General features: G+C 40.5%; 3 protein-coding genes across 3 annotated transcripts in view; 2 read left to right on the top strand and 1 right to left on the bottom strand.

Annotated features, from left to right (window-relative positions):
- Positions 1–8,148, top strand: part of kpna3 (karyopherin alpha 3 (importin alpha 4)) — a 33,612-nt gene extending 25,464 nt beyond the window's left edge. Inside the window, exons 10-17 of the mRNA XM_017699036.2 lie at positions 786–830; positions 977–1,108; positions 1,873–2,001; positions 2,828–2,932; positions 4,444–4,515; positions 4,622–4,784; positions 4,953–5,047; positions 5,282–8,148. Coding sequence (XP_017554525.1) covers positions 786–830; positions 977–1,108; positions 1,873–2,001; positions 2,828–2,932; positions 4,444–4,515; positions 4,622–4,784; positions 4,953–5,047; positions 5,282–5,380 — 840 coding nt within the window. The 3' untranslated portion in view covers positions 5,381–8,148. The remainder of the gene's footprint in view (positions 1–785; positions 831–976; positions 1,109–1,872; positions 2,002–2,827; positions 2,933–4,443; positions 4,516–4,621; positions 4,785–4,952; positions 5,048–5,281) is intronic.
- Positions 8,149–10,940: 2,792 nt separating this feature from the next.
- On the top strand, positions 10,941–13,285 carry ebpl (EBP like). The gene is made up of 4 exons (XM_017699037.2): positions 10,941–11,194; positions 11,296–11,365; positions 12,199–12,337; positions 12,875–13,285. Exons 1-4 carry the CDS (start codon positions 11,006–11,008, stop codon positions 13,101–13,103), a joined length of 627 nt encoding a protein of 208 aa, XP_017554526.1. The 5' UTR covers positions 10,941–11,005; the 3' UTR covers positions 13,104–13,285.
- A 681-nt stretch (positions 13,286–13,966) lies between these two features.
- On the bottom strand, positions 13,967–15,633 carry arl11 (ADP-ribosylation factor-like 11). Its single transcript, XM_017699038.1, has one exon. It carries the CDS (start codon positions 15,465–15,467, stop codon positions 14,937–14,939), a length of 531 nt encoding a protein of 176 aa, XP_017554527.1. The 5' UTR covers positions 15,468–15,633; the 3' UTR covers positions 13,967–14,936.
- Positions 15,634–18,721: the final 3,088 nt, after the last annotated feature.

Here is an 18,721-nt window from a genome sequence, read left to right on the forward strand (position 1 = left end):
TATTGTGTTCTCCATAATGTTATCATGTAACATCAGCCTACTTTAAAAGGGGATGACCTACCTTTCATTGTATTGTAGAGCGCTTAGTTTTGCAAGATAGCTCCAGTTCTAAAATCTGATTGGCTGAGCTACAATTTTGTATTAATGAATGATGAATTGTTGATTGTGATTTGTTTTTGATAATAAATTGCTTTATATTTTGAATGTAGATATGTGATATTGTATTATATTTTAAGTGTTGGTCTTATAAAAGCTTTGTTTGTGCCTAACCATGGTAAAGTCACTGTAACACACAGCCTCTTCTGGCTTATTGCAATGTTCTTTAGCCCCTGTGTGTGTTTACACTTTTTGTTGCTGTGACCTGACCACAACTCCAGTGAAATCCCTTCATAACCCTGCCTGCTGTTTTAGGATAATGTGTTCCTGGGGAAATCTTATTTCATCCCAGCCGCTGCTGACTGCTCTTCTAGTCTCGGTGCACACAAACTGTAATAAACAATTCTAACCTGCTCTGAAGGAGGCAGATTCTGACATATAATCCAGACACGATGTTTCAGGCTTCAATATTACTTTATCCTGCTCTATCGCTGTGATCATGCGATCCAGCTTTGAGATGAAAGGAGTCTTATTGAACCACCTGCTGCTGAGAAGTCATTAGACAAGGGTGTGTGTCTGTGTTTGTCTGGAATGCATAAAAAGCAACTGCACCTATAAAGACCTGTCCAGTGAATACACCAGTGACTCAGAGCAATATGTATGAACCCTGATCTCTCCCCTTCTTATAGATCCTTCCTGCGCTATGTGTACTCATATACCACACAGACATAAATGTAAGTAGTCTCATCTCTTCCACACCATATATGAATTTGCAACCTTGCACCAGACTTGTTGAATTCTGTCTTTTATCAATTATAAGCTAGAAAGTGTTTTGAGTACCATTTTAATTCTGTTTGTTTCTTTTTCTTCCCCTCTCTAGATTCTTGTAGACACGGTGTGGGCTCTGTCATACCTAACAGACGGAGGGAATGAGCAGATACAGATGGTCATAGACTCGGGTGTCGTTCCTTTTCTCGTCCCTCTACTCAGCCACCAAGAAGTCAAAGTTCAGGTAAAAGGAGAGGACACAAATTCACAGAAACTGCTTTGATCACTAGACATGGCTTTGGAATCAGTATTCTCAATTTGGGCATGGACAGTGCATTTTCAAATGTCATTCATATCCTCCTGCTAAATCTAATAACCAGAGGTCATCCTGAAGCAGGATGATGAGGATTTATCTTTTCTTGCAAATAATGTGCACAATTGAGAGTCCAGAAGTGAAACTGTGGTGGAAATCCAGACATGATCAATTGATTTACAAGGATGTTTAAAAAAGGATATTTTAGGCTATTGACTCTGCTTCTCTTTTTTAAAAAAATGCAAAAAAGTGAAAATAAAACTAATAAGGGCCAAATAGTTGTGGTGTAAGGATTTCACAAAATTCACAATTCATAGTTCAATATATTTTAGTTTAATATATCTGTACAGTGAAATACAATGGCCTGAAAATATGCTTCATGTTAAAATGTTAATGTTTTTCATGTTCAGGTTATAAGAGCATTTTATACTAAAATGTAAATGTACAATATTTCAGGCTTCAGAATGGCAAGGCAGTTTCCCTGATCCACTCAGTTTGGTTTCTAAGCAGCATGGAACCAATACACAAAAGCTATGCTCTAAAGTACTCTAATCTATTGCGTTAGCCATAAGCTAATATGTCTACTTTTCATGTTATTCGCTCGTTTATGTTGCTGGGTTTTTGTTTTTTGGGTTTTTTTTGGGGAAATTTCAGAATTTGTATGTTAATGATTTTAAACCCCACCACTCCTACAGACGGCGGCACTGAGGGCTGTGGGGAACATTGTGACAGGGACAGATGAGCAGACTCAGGTGGTGCTGAACTGTGACGTGCTCTCCCACTTCCCCAACCTGCTCACACACCCCAAAGAGAAGATCAACAAGGTGTGTACTCACGTGCACATACAGCCACTCCCCAGTATTGGAACAAAGTCTCAATATATTACAGGTCTAGACCAATAATGAACCAGGATTTGGAGTGAGAAAATGTTTTTCATTAATGGTAAATATTCCTCCACATTTTTGAACCCTTTTGAAGCTCTGAGCTTCTTGGTTCCCACTTCAAAGAGTCTTCAACCATTTGAGATTGGGGAAAAACAATTGACGCTTACAGTGGTCTCCCACTCTTTTTGCTGCTGTCAGCAAAATAGGTGATTTCCTCTTGTTCTGTGGATGCCACTGTGTTGAATTGCTGTGATGGAATGCCAGCTCATAGAAGACGAAGATCTTAGTCTTGACTTTAGAAGTGGGGAATTACAAGTTGTAAGACCATTATCGATTTTTTTTTTTTCTTCTTCTACTTGGAAGTCATAAACGTCCCACTTTCCCCATGATCATGGACGCAGAAAATGTATGCAGGTTCCTTATGACAGTGAATGCATTTCTTAGGCCAACTGTGTTAATGTGTTAATATCAGATAACGCAAGCTGTTAGAAGACCAGTTGATCATGCTATTCAGCAAACTCACTTGATTCCATTTTATTCAAGTTTCCTCTCCTCTTCCTTCCCCTTCTAAATTGTACTGTGGTTCCATGTTAAACAGCTTATGCATCCCAGTCAAAACAACTTCTACTGGAAATTCTGTTTGATTTCCAGTCCTTAGCTTTGGGCTTATGGGTTTAATGACCCTTCTGAATGGATGGAAGTTGATCAGTATCAAGGGAAACCCCCCTCTGACCATCTGGTTCTTTGTGTTTATGTTCCCCTGCAGGAGGCAGTGTGGTTCCTGTCCAATATCACAGCAGGGAACCAGCAGCAAGTACAGGCTGTGATAGATGCAGGCCTCATCCCCATGATCATACACCAGCTGGCCAAGGTAAAACACGCACACTCGCACCCAATAGCTTCCACGTATTTTGGTACAAATACACTGGCTGTCATTATTTGACACATGAAATATTTTTTAATATGAACTATTAACTTTGTTGTTTTGCAGTGATGTATATCTTTCCATCAACGGGTTTTTGTTATTTTAGTAGAACAATACTATAAAAAAATTAATTTATATAATTGTCTGTCTTGGGAAAAATGCCAAAACCCACATTTTTCCTTCCCCTTGCTATGATGGCAGTACTCAAATCTTTAAACCAGCTCTGGGCCAAAATAGGTTCAATATGTGCTTTTAAGATGTAGAAAAGTGTAGAATAGATAACTCATTATTTGGGTAAAGCCTGCTCTTACTATAATACTTCTATTAAGATACATGTTAAAGGTTTTTTCTCAATTGAAAAGTAGCAGCAGGAATTTTAATTTCAAACGAAAGCAAAGCTGTCGCTACACTTGACAGACATTGTAAATGTTTTGCAGGATTTCAGTGCGAGTCAGTAAGTAAATGAGCAAAGGAAAAAATGATCTCTTGTTTTTGACTATGGTATGTTCGTGCCAGGTGGACTGGTTTGAGTATTTCTATAACTACTGATTTCCTAGGATTTTCTTACACAACACTCTGTATTTGCTCAGGATGTTTGCAGAAGAGAAAAAAAAGGCAATTCTAAGACGTAAATGCCTTGTTGATGAGAGTTCAACAGAGAATGGCCAGACTGGTTTGAGCTAACAAAGTCTACAATAACTCAAGATAACTGCTTTGTACATTTGTGGTGAGCAGAAAAGCATCTCAGAAAGCCCAACATGCTAAACTTTCAACTACAACATAAGATCTCTTCGGTTTCACTTCTGTCAGCCAAGAACAGAAAGCTGAGGCTGTAGTGGGGACAGACTGCAAAAATGTAGCATAATCTGATGAATCAGACTTTTGCTGAGGCACACAGATGGTATAGTCAGAGTTTGCTGCCAACAGCATAAATTCAGACCCCGCCTGCTCAGAGTCAACAGCCCAGGCAGGTGGAGGTGGTGTAGTGGCATGAGAAATATTTTCTTGGCACACTTTGGCCCCATTAATACCAATGAGTCATTGCTGAATTGCTATAGCCTATTTGAGTATTCTTGCTGTCCATGTGCCTCCCTTCATGAGCACAATTTACCCATCTTGTAATGGCTACTTTCAGCAGGATAGTGCACCATGTCACAAAGCAAAAGTCAGAGCTAGTTTCATGAGCGTAACAATGAGTTTAATGCTGTTCAGTTGCCTTCCTGGTTACTGGATCCAAATCCAAGAAAATTCCCTTGTAATGTGGTAGAATGGGAGATTCGCAGCATGAAAATGCACCTGAAAAATAAAGAATTGCATGATGCAATCTTGACATGGTCCAGAATGTCAAAAAGAAATGTTTCCAACATTTTGTGGAATCCATGCCACAAAGAACTGAAGCTGTTGTGCTCTCATCAGTTTTACTTATTCTGTTTTCTTCCCTCATTGTCTTTGAAAAGGGTGATTTCGGCACACAGAAAGAGGCTGCATGGGCCATCAGCAACTTAACAATAAGTGGAAGGAAAGATCAGGTTAGTGCATTAATGATCCATCACATTTATAATAAATGTACAGTGTATGAAAAAATGTGTATAATGAGCTGCATCCTCTTGACCTGACCATGTCCTGATTTGGCAGGTGGAGTACTTGGTGCAACAGAATGTGATCCCGCCCTTCTGCAACCTGTTGTCGGTGAAGGACTCGCAAGTGGTGCAGGTGGTTCTAGATGGCCTGAAGAACATTCTCATCATGGCTGGCGAGGAGGCCAGCACCATTGCTGAGATCATTGAGGAGTGTGGAGGTAAACAGAACACGGCAAAGAAGAAAAACCAAAGTTTAGCTCTCCTCTCATGAGCTCTCAATGTGTCTGATGGAAATGCTTTTGTCCAGACGGCATGAGCAAACATGGTTTTGTGCTGGCGCTGTGTGTCGAGCTCTTTAACCTCATGCTCTTGTGTTTGTGCGTCAGGACTGGAAAAAATCGAAAACCTGCAGCAGCATGAAAATGAGGACATCTACAAATTAGCATTCGAGATAATTGATCAGTATTTTTCAGGAGATGATGTAAGTATCTTGGTGTGGTATTTTTCTAACACTGATTTGTTTATTTGGAACTAAAGGACATCCTTAAACTAGAAGCTCTTATTTCAGTCCTTTTTTCCCTTTAGTGTTTTGTTGGCTTTTATTCCCACTGCAAAGCCATTTGTAAACTTGTTTTAAAAAGGTGACACACAAATACAATTTTACTCTTAACTATTTCTTTTTCTTTTTAAAAAAAAAATATATATATGTATCTAGATTGACGAGGACCCGAGTCTGATCCCTGACTCCACACAAGGAGGCACATTCAACTTCGACCCAGCCTCCAACCTCCAAACCAAGGAGTTCAAGTTCTAACAGAGCCAAACTCAGAACTTGAAGCTGGCGGGACCCCCTGCTGCTCAACCCCCCCGCCGCCCCTCCCCACGATTCAACCATCACCGATCAACCAACAACCCAGTTACCCGTGAAAACAACCAATCAAGATACTAAAAAAACCTACAAACAAAACTAGCACTGAAGGATCTGAGAGCGCCTCTCTCAAGTATCACCCATAGTCAGAGCGAAGTCTACACATTTCGTCAAGAAGAGGAAGATTAAACCCGCCTCTTTGGTCATACTGCAGTTGCCAAAAAAGGTTCTTGCTCTTTTTGCTCACATACACAAACACACAGACTTGAGTCATATGTGTGCATGAACATTTCTAGGAACTTCTAACGTTCTACCAGCCATCATATCAGCCGATGAGGAAGATGGGAGAAAAAAAGACGATCCCGGTGTTTGAAGGCAGGGTTTTTTTGTTGTTTTGTTTTTTGGTAATAAGTTCATTATTTTTTTGTTTACAAATTTCTCTGAGCAAGATGTCACAGCCCCACTCAGAAGTCTATTGTAGAGTTTGGAAAAAAAAAAAAAAAAACACCCTATCTTAAGACGTCCAGCCTCTGTTCTGTTTAGCCTTGTGGAACCTGCTTCCCCTTCTCTGAGGAGTCTATGGACTATTCTGTGGAGGACTTGTCTGTGGAGCAGTCTGGATTTTTTCTTAGCAGAAAATGGAGGTCTTTTCTTTTAAACATGTGGTATGCAAACAGGACTTGGAAGAGGCTAGCACCAGTTCCTCCTGTTAATTTTTTAAGAAGTCATCATGAAACTATGACTGTTGTATACAAAAAAATCAGAAAATGACAAAAAAAAAAAATCAGCAAATCTCAAAAATAAAACATACAGACAGGATGTCTTGTCTAACACGTTCAAGTTATTTGACACACAAAGCCTCTATGGCAGGAGAAGTTTTATGGCGTCGATTTCTCGGTTACCACAGTAACTGGGGCAGTGTCAGTGAAGGAAAGGATGGCATAGTTGTTGAACATGGGAAGATGTCAGCTCTGCAGGATGCCACCATCCTTACAAAGTGTTTATGGATTTTGACACGTGGAGGAGGCACTGGATTATTCAGCATCATGCACCTCTCTATTCTGGAATCATCCATCATTTTAACTGCCTCAGAACAACAGAAATAAGGAAGAAACCCCAAAAGGCCTTCATGACCAGGCCCATCTTTTTCTCTCTTTCCTCCTCCTCAGAGGGAATATATTTTCTCTAAGTTAAACAAATTAAGGCTTAAATCATTGGCAGAGAGAGACTTTGCAGAAATGATTGAACTGTGATTTTTATTTTTTATTTTATTTTATTTTTTCGTGATTTGTGGAGCTTCCACGTTTGCAGCTTTGATTCAGTCTTATATGCACACTTTGAAGTTGTCCCAGTATATACACACAAAAATATAAATATATACATATATTATTTTTTTGGCTAAACATACAAAGCGACATTCGCTTAATTTAGACACAAGCAATGGGAAATGGAGATCCATGGCAAAGCTGTTTTTTGTTTTTTCTTGGAATTTATTTGCTATAAAACATAACTGTACAAACTTAAATACTTTCTTGTGTAAAGTATAAATTGAAAAGCTGCCACACATGCTAGATGTTTGTCGGGACACTTGCGAACAATAATAACATTGTGTTACTGATTCACAATTAATGGGGACTTTTGTCTTTTTCTGTTTTAACATTCACTTTGTGATGGCAAACAGTTGAAATGGAAATGTGTTGGAAATGGGCTTTCTAACTGTTGTGACTGGACAATTCTTTGTTTTTGTTTTTTTTTTTTGTTTCATTTCCCTGTGCATTTATTTGTAAAGGGATGTATGGAAAAACAAAAATTACATTGGGACTAATGTAGTTGTGGTTTGGCTGCAGACTACTGAGGATGAGGATTCGAGGACAAATGGCAGCCCTGGCATTTTTGGAATTAGCCATTTATTGTTGACGAACAAAAAAAAAACCTGCATAGGTGTGAAAACTCATGATCTAGACACCTAGAAAAACCGAGCCACTTTAAAGAATTAAGAAAAATTTTTGGCTTGTATCAGAAATTGATACAAGCTTATTTCTGGTTGCAAGATTTTTACTTGCTGAAGAAAAGGAAAAAGGAAAAAAAAAAACTAACGGGAAAAAAAGCAACTTCGCATTTTGGCCTCTGATTGTTTGTATCTTTTTATAAATTTTAGCATTGAATTACTCTTTAAGGTGGCTCATCTGTAATTTTTTTTCAGCTCTTGTGCATATTAAAGATAAAGAACGAGTTGAAATTCATTGTGCCTTTTGTTTTTCATTTCAAAGACTGAAAGCAGAGCAAATCTTTTTCTTAATAGTTAGCGCTTTGCATTGGAGGTGTTTTTAGGATGGGGTCTCTCGGGTGTCATGTCTCCGTTTCTCTGGGGTGATTTAGGTTTTTTTTTTTTTTTTTTTTTTGTTCCCTTTTCGAGCCACTTTACGACAAAGCTTTCTTCTGTGCTCTGGACTGTACAGTAATTCTGTTTTAATTCTACTCTGAATTTCCTGGCTGACTTGTAACTGATCCATTCTCCACCTTCACTTTTCTTTTTCTTTTTTTTTTTCCTATGCACTTCAACTCTCCACAATTCCAGTCCTGTCCAGCCCCTCTTCACCCTTCTTCCCCCTTCTAGAAACTCTCCATAACAGGCCATACTTCACTCATCACTCCCTCAGGACGTGCTTTATGTATCAATTATCCTAACCAAAATAAACTTGCTGTTAGCCATCTGTTCTTTACTGCTCTTTTCTGATTCACACTTAAAAACAATGCACTTTTTTTTTCTGTCCTTTTCCTCACTCTGCAGTACTGTTTCTCTTTCTACCTTTTTGTTTATTCACTTCTTTAAGCCTTTGCATAAAGCTTCGTACATCGGATTACTCTTGGTTGCATGCAAGAACATTTATAATTTTTCTTTTTTATAGGGTGGATTTTTTTTTTTTTTTTTTTTTTTTTTTTTTTGAGCTGACTCTTAGTTTGAACTGATTGTCAGGTACCATAAGCATAACAAATAGCACCTGTTCACAAGTCTGAATTTGCAGTGCTGTAAATTTGCATAATAAACATCCACTTGCCATTTAAGGCCAGTCACCCCACCCCCTGACATGCCATTCATAAATATAGATATTTGATGTTGTGCTATCACTACATAGTCGAGCTCATGACTAAGTGAGGAGCTCCAGGCTTAAGCTGGTTTTCTGTAAGAGAAACTGCTCTCGCTCCCTGTGGTGGACTAGATTCCAAAGCTGATGCGTTTTGTCCTGTGAACACTTTCCCCCTCAATGTGTCACAAAGTGAAACAAAGTTACTTGCAAAGTAACACTGCTGCACACTGAACTGACATTTCACCAAAATACCCCACATACCCTTTGCTTTACCATTAGAAGACTGTAGGTTGAGTAATTGGTGTTATATTCATTTTGACACCTTAGACCTCATCATTCAAAGAATCGTGCGATATTAAGCAGAAAAATACAGGTAGAAAATGTACCGTCTTTGGAAAGTTGCTGTGTTGAACAGCTTTTGTTTCCATATGTTGAAAACTGGCTTAGAGTTCCTTCTCTGTGCATGACTCTGGCAGCACAATGCCACACAATTTTTCTTGGATTAAAAGGTAGCAATATGCCACAAGGAGCTAAAAAAAACTTTCAAGATGTTCTGTAGTTTTGAGATGTATTAATATAGATAGTAGTAGTGCAATACTATTACACATGTTGTTTACAGTCCCTCAGTTAAGGAAAGCCTTTTAGCTTTGGCCTATATGACTTGTTGGATCACTGAAGTTTTTGTACATCTAGTTCTTGCATGAGGCCCAGAGTGTCACTCACAATGCTGACTCTGGGAGATTACCTCCACTGTTCTGGATATGTTTTTTGTTTGTTCGTTCCCCCCCAGCTTCAAATGTTGCAGGTTACATAGTTATGTTAACGGGGTGTTGTGCGCTGTCCAGGGTGCTGACTTTTTGCTTCCCAAAAACAGACAACTGAGAAACACCTGAAGTGGGCACTAGAAATTTCAACCAAGGAGAAGCTGGACAACGATCTTAAATTCTTGCCTTGTTTTTTTTTTTTTGTTTTTTGTTTTTAGACCCCATTGCCTCAATAACCATAGGATCATGAATATCAAGGAGCATGCCACCAAAATCCTGAGCACTAGCAGATGTTTTACTGCAGCTCCAAACATTAGGACAAGGGTGGAAAATGCCTGATTTGAGTTTCATTAGTATATTATGCTTTACATACTTGCACTTCAGAAGACTTGTGCTTTCTCAAGTAGTGTTGAAAATGAATACGTGTGCTTTTACTCAAGATGAAAAGACCCAAGATGGACAAGGCATACTTTATACTCTTTACATTTTCATTTAGACCTTCTTAACATTTCAAAAGCAATGGGATTTGTAATTTTACTTTTCTGTTGCTGGTCAATTGAATTTTCCTGATCCATTGAGTTCCAGTAAATTTATTTGTTAATTTATTTATTTATAAACATCCACTGTCTGATCCACACTCTCTGCTCCAGATGAGTTCCATAGTGGTCAGGAGGTTAAGTAGCTATACGACCTTTAGGATTTTACATGAAGGGCACAGAAGCCCCAATTAAGCCCTATGAAACCCTATGAAACTGGTTTCATAGCACAAGTAGTGCTCTAAATGTTAGGGAGTTGTACAGCTAGTGGCTGACTTTAAATGGCTTTCTACACCAATGGGTCATAACATTAAAACTTCTTGTATCTACACCCACTGTCCATTTTATCAGCTCCACTTAGCGTACAGGTGCACTTTATAGTTCTACAGTTACAGACTGTAGCCCATCCATTTTTCTGAAAACCTTGTTAGCCCCCTTTTCCCCTGCTCTTCAGTGGTCAGGACCCTCACAGAGCAGGTGCTGTTTAGGTGGTGGATCATTCTCAACGCTGCAGTGACACTGATGTGGTGGTGGTGTGTTGTGCTGGTCTGAGTGGATCAGACACAGCAGTGCTGCTGGAGTTTTTGAACACCTCAGTGTCACTGCTGGACTGGGTGTAGTCCACCAACCCAAAAATATCCAGTGGGGCGGTGTCCTATGACCACTGATGAAGGACTAGACGATGACCGACACAAACTGTGGCAGCAGATGAGCTGTCATCTCTGGCTTCACATCTACAGGGTAGGAGTGTCCAGTAGAGTGAACAGTCAGTGGACACGGTGTTTACATACTCCAGCAGCGCTGCTGTGTCTGACTCACTCCTACCAGCACGTCAGTGTCACTGCTGTACTGAGAATGACCCACCTCCCACACCTGCCCTGTGGTGGTCCTTTGGGGGTCCTGACCCCTCATGAACAGGGTGAATGTAGAGAAACAGACGGACTACATTCTGTAACTGAAGAATGAAGTGATGTTTTTTCTTTGATACCAGATCAAAACATTTGGCTCCAAAACGTGGACTCTGCCCATCTCCGCCGAGGGGGCGGGTCTAGGGTGGGGAGATTGCAGTGGCAGCCAATGAGATCGGAGTTCGCGAGCCCGTAACTGTAAGGGCGGTTCAGGTTCGGCCGCTGATGAGCGACGCGTCACAGCGAGGACGCTGTGTTTTCATTTGAATTGGACATGGCTGAAGCCGTTAGTGTAGATGAGCCTGCGCTCTTCACTCCAGTTACGGGCATCTCTCTGCTCGCCTGTGCAGCGCAGTTCGCCGTCGGCTACATATTTGCACAGATTTGGGGGAGAAAGTGTTCTTCCACAGACAGGTGGGTCCTCGTCTGGTTGTTTTACGACGCCATCGTCCACATCACCCTGGTGAGTAACGTTAGCGCTTTACTCGGCTGTGTTGGTCACAGTAGTGACGTAGTTAGGTCCGGTAACACCCTTTCTCACCTGTGGTCATTTCCCTTGGACAGGAAGGCCCGTTCGTGTATATGTCACTTGTTGGAACCGTCGCAGCCTCAGACAGCGTGCTTGCAGAGCTCTGTAGGTTAAGTACGGTTTAATTGCCAGTGTAATTCAGTGGTTGAGAGGTAAACACCGTCATTCAGAGCGGTTTGGTGTGAGACGGTTCATTTACACTGGTGGTGATAGGAACCAGGGGTCACAATGTCTGTAACCCACATACTGCCACTTTATCTACTGCCCAAAGCAACCAGTGAACCTGCACGTATCTTATGAGTGCCTAAATGTAAAGCTGGTGATGGTAAAATAGTGGTACATTTTGAAAAATACATTTTCTTTAGGAATTATTTTTCCTCACAGTACCCCTGGGACCCCTCCACCATGAATAGAGCTTAAAAATACATTTCAGGCCAAGTCCTCCTCTCGAAACTATCATAAAGCAATATTTTAGACATCCATCAGCAAATTCGTAAGCATTTTATATGTAAAAACCTTTCTGCGAGGGAGCTTTTAGAGGCATTAAACGCTGTAGACGTCTGGTTCCCATGACCACCACTGTGAGCAATTCTGACTCGCTAAGTTTTTCTAGAGCAAAGCATTTCGCATCAAACCACTCTGAATGCCTTTATGTACATTGTATATCATGTACAAGTCTTAAAGTCATCTTGAATTATCTTGAAAACATCGGTGGAATTCCCCTTTAATATTGTATATTGTTTAATAAGCTTGATTTAATCCTCTTGGGTGCAGCATAGTGCTGCATGTAGAGGCTGGAAAAGAGGCATATAGCGACATCTAGTGATGAGTAACGGTAGTGCGCAACCTTTCACGGTTTTGACGTTTGAAGTAGAACCGTACTTAATACTTCAGTGGTTTATACTGCTTTGTTCATGTCTGCCTGTAATACTCTGCAGGGAAAGAATACGGTAAGGCAGACCAGCGCTGGCTACACTCAGACCCAACCATAGTATCTCTGGAACTGCTCACAGTTGTCTTGGATGGGTTTCTAGCACTGTTTTTGGTCTATGCTGTTGTTAAAGACAAGCACTACAGGTGAGACAGTAAAAGAATATGCATGAAAAGCAAGATGAACCTGCACAGTTTGAGCTTATCCTGGCCTCTGATAGAGGAATGATAAGTAGTTGACTCAGTTGTAGTAGTAGATATTTGGTGCACTTTAGTAGCTGTACGTTATTAATATAATCAAATTACAGTTCTTTAATGTTTAGTTGTTATCTTATATTTAGCTTTTTTTATGGTGTTATATGTGTGTGTTTCTATCATGATAAATATGGGAATGTTCATTCTGTGTCAGAAAGACTAAAACACAGTCTCTACACATTCTTTCAGACAATGTCTGGTTCAAAGTGTGATTCTAAACCCGAAGCAAACCCAAACCGAACTTGAAGGAGTAGCAGACATTACTGTTAAGCTTACAAAAAGGCTACCAGCTTTTCCACTGGGATTGAGATCATATCAGTGTACTTCACTCCTACTGCATAATCAGTAGTTGTATTTCTTGGCCTTTGAGCCTGCCTGTGACGCCATGCCCCTGTGTAAACTTTAACCCCTCCTCTTTTTCTATTCCAGGCACTTCGTCCAAATCACCCTGTGTGTGTGTGAGCTGTATGGAGGCTGGATGACCTTCTGTCCAGACTGGCTGATAGGAAGTCCTAACCTGAACACCAGTAACTGGCTGTACCTCTGGGTCTACTTGGTCTTCTTTAATGGTGTTTGGGTGGTGGTGCCTGGATTGCTGCTCTATCAGTCGTGGAATGATCTACAGAGGTCTCACCACAGTCTGAAGAAACAGAAGTAGATCCAGAGAAGACCTTGGTGGAGTAATTTTGCACAGTGAAAGGAATATTCCAGTACCCTAATGTCTTAACATAGACAATCATTTTACAAGAATACAAGTCTGTTGATTTGAAACTCATTTATAATAGACTCTATTACAGAGTTGCTCGATGCCCTGAATAAACAGATGACTGAAAAATGAAATGTGTGACTATTTAACAGTCTAACAATACAGATCTTATGAATTCAGATATGAGAGAATATCTTATCAAAACTGTTCTTCTTCACTTTTAGCCAACTTTAGGACACTGGAGCGTCAGTGTAGAAGCACTTTCCCTAAGATATTCTGATGATGATCATCAAGATGATGAGGCAAAAAGTTATGAGTCTGTAAAAACTTCCTCCATCATAAATTATTCTCTCGGGTAAACTTCTACGATCTCTGAAAGAATGAATTATACATATTTACCACTTTATTTATAAATACCTTTGACTGAAGAATTACTGATTGTTGTACAAAAGTTTGTTTTGCACGACATGTTCTGATGGAATTCAGCACCTGCCCATTGGGTGGTATTGGGTTTTTTGCTAAATACAGGGAAATGTTTTGAAATTACTGTATGTGGTAATTGTAACGGTGAAATATGTCTTTAGAGTTCACTCGGGAACAGACATTGAGGACAAAGCTGGGGCCATGGTCTATCCGGAATACTCCTCAATCAGTCTACATTGAAACCTCCTAATGCAAAAGCTGTGTATCTTGCATAAAAATGGCTCTTATGCAGGGATCTTGTAGCAGCTCAGCCTGCTTAAATCAAAACTACTGATTACAGACCAGAGTAAAAATGGTGACATACTAGAAACCATCATCACTTTGAACACGCATTTACTGCTCATTTCTGTTTATTTCGTACTTGCTGTTCATTTCTATATTGAATCAAAAGTATTAATCAGCAATGAAGGTGGCATCTGAGACACACCCACTAGGTCAAATGTGTCTGCGGCACTCCCTCCACACAAAAGGTATTAATACAATAAAGCGAAACTTAGTCATACAATTTTATAATCTCACTTTTCATTATTAATACATTTAGTTTGCATAATGGTATTATCCGGTAATAAGACAGTTCACTCGGGTAGTCAGTCAGCATAGTCAAGCCATGAAGTTCTTGGCTGTTCAGAGCAGTATTTGCAAAGTAAATTTCAGTTGTGGCTTAATTAAATAAATCTTACCCTCATAAAACGTATCTTTTTGGTGCTTCATCTCAATACACTGCGGTCAGTCAGTTTAAAAGGTGTCTTTGAAGATGATTGCATGTTTTTCCTCTACATTTCCCTGTTTTTGTCAGTTTACATACAAAACAATAAGGTGTGGTTTAGCTCTCATCCAGTCTTCTGTCTCTGCTTCTATATTTATACCCCATTTCAATGATTTTTCATTGTCATTAGCTTGAAATAATTAAATATAAAGTAAAAAGGTTCTTGGGTGTCCAACCACTGTCTTGCCTATATATTTAAATCCATTTCAGCATGGTTTTGAAGAAAGAATAGGTTGATAATTAATAATGTGATTAACACAAATTCTTGTATCCCAAAGCCATTAACAAGACTGATACTCTGAACTCTTCATATATGAGCCTAAACTTCTGCTCCTTAATACATACATTAGTTGCACAGAAGTGATTGAATAATTCATAGTAGTTGCTGAACACTATGTCCTTTGATTAATTCCTAAATAATTAGCCAATGATTAAAGAGATTAAGTACTGTAATATAACATTAATAAAATATTGATACTTAAGTATTAATGCTTCAGTACCAAACTATCCCTCTCTAGTTTTCAACCTTGTCACTCTCAGTTGTTCTGAATCAGTTTGGCCACAGACTGAAAAGCCTGCTGGAGTCCTAGTCCTTTCAAAGCACTGCATGCTTGGATCTCCCAAACCCCGTTCTTGTAGCTATCCATATCCAGCTGCTTGGACACCTCGCTGACTGTCATTGCGTCTGGCAGGTCTGATTTGTTGGCCAGGACCATCAAAGGAATGTCTGTCATGTTGTGGTCAGACAGGACTTTCTTCAGAGCTGTCTTGGCCTCTTCCATTCTAGCACGGTCACTAGCGTCCACCACAAACACCAGAGCCTCGCAGTTCTCCAAGTAATACTTCCAGTAGGCTCTCATGCTCCCCTGCCCACCTATGTCCCAGACGGTAAACACCGTCTTCTTGTCCAGTTCCAAGGTCAACACATTGAAGCCTACGGTGGGTGAGGTTTGCATGACGACCCCTCGCTGGATCCTGTAGAGTAATGTGGATTTCCCAGCTGAATCCAGGCCCATTAGAACCACCTGCTGAGTCTTGAGGAACTTTTTTGATAGCATGTGCCCCATTTTATTCTCCTTCTAGCTTGTTGTCGTGTGAATAAAGTGTTTTGTTTGAAGTAGAGGTCATTCCTTGTCAGAAGAATTTGCAACAAATAAAATAACTTGTCCTGTGGTCAACGCTGGAAAACAATGTACAAAGCAGATGAAACAGAAGTGACAGCAAGCGCTACAGTTTGCTGCTAACCACAGTGTGGTAGACTTCCCTAAATACCTCCACAGCGTAATGCAGCTGAACAAGTTCATCCACATGTTAAGATGAAGGTGCGTCTTCCTTCAACAAAAGGCTTTTTGCTTTCCGAAATAGTTGCTAATACACATTTGATATGAAACATACGTGCCCTGAGTGAACAAACCAAGTGAGTGTGTCACAGAATTTTCAGTGTTAATCCAAGTATTAATAAATCTGGCCCCAAAGTAGTTTGGTCTTAAGCACAATGCTGTGAACCTGTCCTGTGCATAATCAAAACAAAGCAGAAAGACTTAGGACTAAAGGAAAGCAGGAAAATGTCATTAGATTAATTAAGTGGTGAAATATTTAAAATGGGATTTTAAAAATGGGAAAATTGGATATTTTGTAACCTACTTTCTGCATTTTTCAAACATGATGCAAGATATTTTATATATATTAATCTGCCAATATGTATATAATTATTTATGTTTCATATGTGACAAATAATGACATGCTCTTTTAAAGTGTGTAAACAAGAATTGTTTTTTTTTTTAAATAATATTTCTGCATAATTTGGTAAGATGTAAACAAAGTCATTCAGAGTGGCCAGAATATTTCTGCAGAACCTTACAGAGTCAGCACTGGTCATAGGAACCAGACGTCCAAAGCATTTAAAGCTTCTAAAAGCTTCATTACAGGAAGTTATTACATGAAATGGTAATGGATACATTGACTAACGCCTGAGATATTGTTTTATGATATAATTGATTTTGAGAATCAATAAAGTTTTGGTCCTAAATATACATGCACGCACACACATACACACACATATACACACACATCTTCTAAGCTGCTTCTCCTGGGTTGCGGGGCAGGGTTGCTGGAGCCTATCCCAGTGGTCATCGGGTGGAAGGCAGGATACACCCTGGATCTTCTTCTTCTTTCGGCTGCTCCCTTTAGGGGTCGCCACAGCGGATCATCTGCCTCCATCTTGCCCTATCCACTGCCTCCTCTACTTTTACACCAACCATCTCCATGTCCACCTTCACTATATCCATAAACCTTCTCTGAGGTCTACCTCTTCTCCTTCTACCCAGCAGCTACATCTCCAACATTCTTTGACCAATATATCCACTATCCCTCCTCAAAACATGTCCAAACCATCTCAACCTGGCCTCTCTGGCTTTATCTCCAAACTGCTCCACCTTCACTGTCCCTCTGATCTGCTCATTTCTAATCTTGTCCAGCCTTGTCACTCCCAACGAAAATCTCAGCATCTTCATCTCCGCCACCTCCAGCTCAGCCTCCTGTCTTTTAGACAGAGCCACAGTCTCCAAACCATACATCATAGCAAGACGCACTACTGTCTTGTAAACCTTCCCTTTCACTCTTGCTGCTATCCTTCTGTCACACATCAGCCCTGACATCCGTCTCCACCCACTCCATCCTGCCTGCACCCTCTTCTTCACCTCTTTTCTACACTATCCATTGCTCTGGATGGTTGACCCAAAATATTTGAAGTCATCCACCTTTACGACCTCTACTCCTTGCATCTTTACCTTTCCACCTGCCTCCCTCTCATTCACACACATGTATTCCGTCTTGTCTCTACTGACCTCCATTCCTCTCCTCTCCAGTGCAAACCTCCACCTCTCCAGATTCTCTTCCACCTGCTCTCTACTCTCACCACAGATTATAATGTCATCTGCAAACATCATGGTCCATGGAGCCTCCTGCCTGACCTCATCTGTCAACCTGTCCATCACCATTGCAAACAAGAAGGGGCTCAAAGCTGATCCCTGATGTAACCCTACCTTCACCTTGAAACCATTTGTCACTCCAACTGCACACCTCACCACTGTCTCACTATCCTCATACATGTCCTGCACCACCCTAACATACTTTTCAGCTACACCTGACTTCCTCATACAGTACCACAGTTCCTGTCTTGGCACCCTATCATATGCCTTCTCTAGATCCACAAAGACACAATGTAGCTCCTTCTGACCTTCTCTGTACTTCTCTACCAACACTCTCTGTGGTACTCTTTCTGGGCATGAAACCAAACAGCTGCTCACTGATCTGAACCCTTTCGCCTTAGCCTTGCTTCATCAACTCTTTCCCATACCTTCATGGTGTGGCTCATCAACTTTATACCTCTGTAGTTACTGCAGCTATGCACATCACACTTGTTCTTAAAAAGGGGGACCAGTACACTGCTTCTCCACTCATCAGGCATCCTCTCACTCTCCAGGATTTTGTTAAACAAGCTGGTTAAAAAGTCCTTCTCTCCTAAACATCTCCATACCTCCACAGGTATGTCATCTGGACCAACTGCCTTTCCATTCTTCATCCTTTTTAAAGCTGCCCTCATTTCCACCTTACCAATTCTCTGCACTTCCTGATCCACTATCTCTCCCCCCATTGTCCTCCTCTCTCTCTTGTTTTCCTCATTAATTAGTTCTTCAAAGTATTCCTTCCATCTACTCATCACTCTCTGTTCACTCATTAGTACATATCCCTCTCTATCCTTTATCAGCCTAACCTGCTCTACATCCTTTCCAGCTCTATCTCTCTGTTTAGCCAAACGATACAAGTCCTTTACTCCTTCTTTACTGTCCAGCCTCTCATACAGCTCATCATAGGCCTGAGCCTTTGCCACCATTCTTTTCGTCATGCGACTAGCCTCACAGTACTCCTGCCTACTTCCTTCTTCTCTCTGGTTATCCCACTTTTTCTTAGCTGCCTTCTTCTTCTGAATACTCTCCTGGACTTCCTTATTCCACCACCAACCTTCCTTGTCTTCTTTCCTCTGACCAGACGAAACACCCAACACATTTTTGCCAGTTTCTCTCCTTAGCTGTAGTTTCCCAGTCCTCAGGTAGCTCCTCACTGCCCCCAAGGGCCTGTTGCAATTTTTCCCTGAACTGCCTGCAACCATCCTCCCCCTTCAGCTACCACCATCTAATCTTTGGCTCTGTCTTCACTCTCTTCCTCTTCTTTGTTTCTAATCTCATTCTACAGACAACCACCCTATGCTGCCTTGCTACACTTTCCCCTGGTACCACTTTACAATCTCCAATCTCCTTTA

Source organism: Pygocentrus nattereri, chromosome 12 (genome assembly GCF_015220715.1).
Source record: "Pygocentrus nattereri isolate fPygNat1 chromosome 12, fPygNat1.pri, whole genome shotgun sequence".
NCBI classification, from domain to species: domain Eukaryota; kingdom Metazoa; phylum Chordata; class Actinopteri; order Characiformes; family Serrasalmidae; genus Pygocentrus; species Pygocentrus nattereri.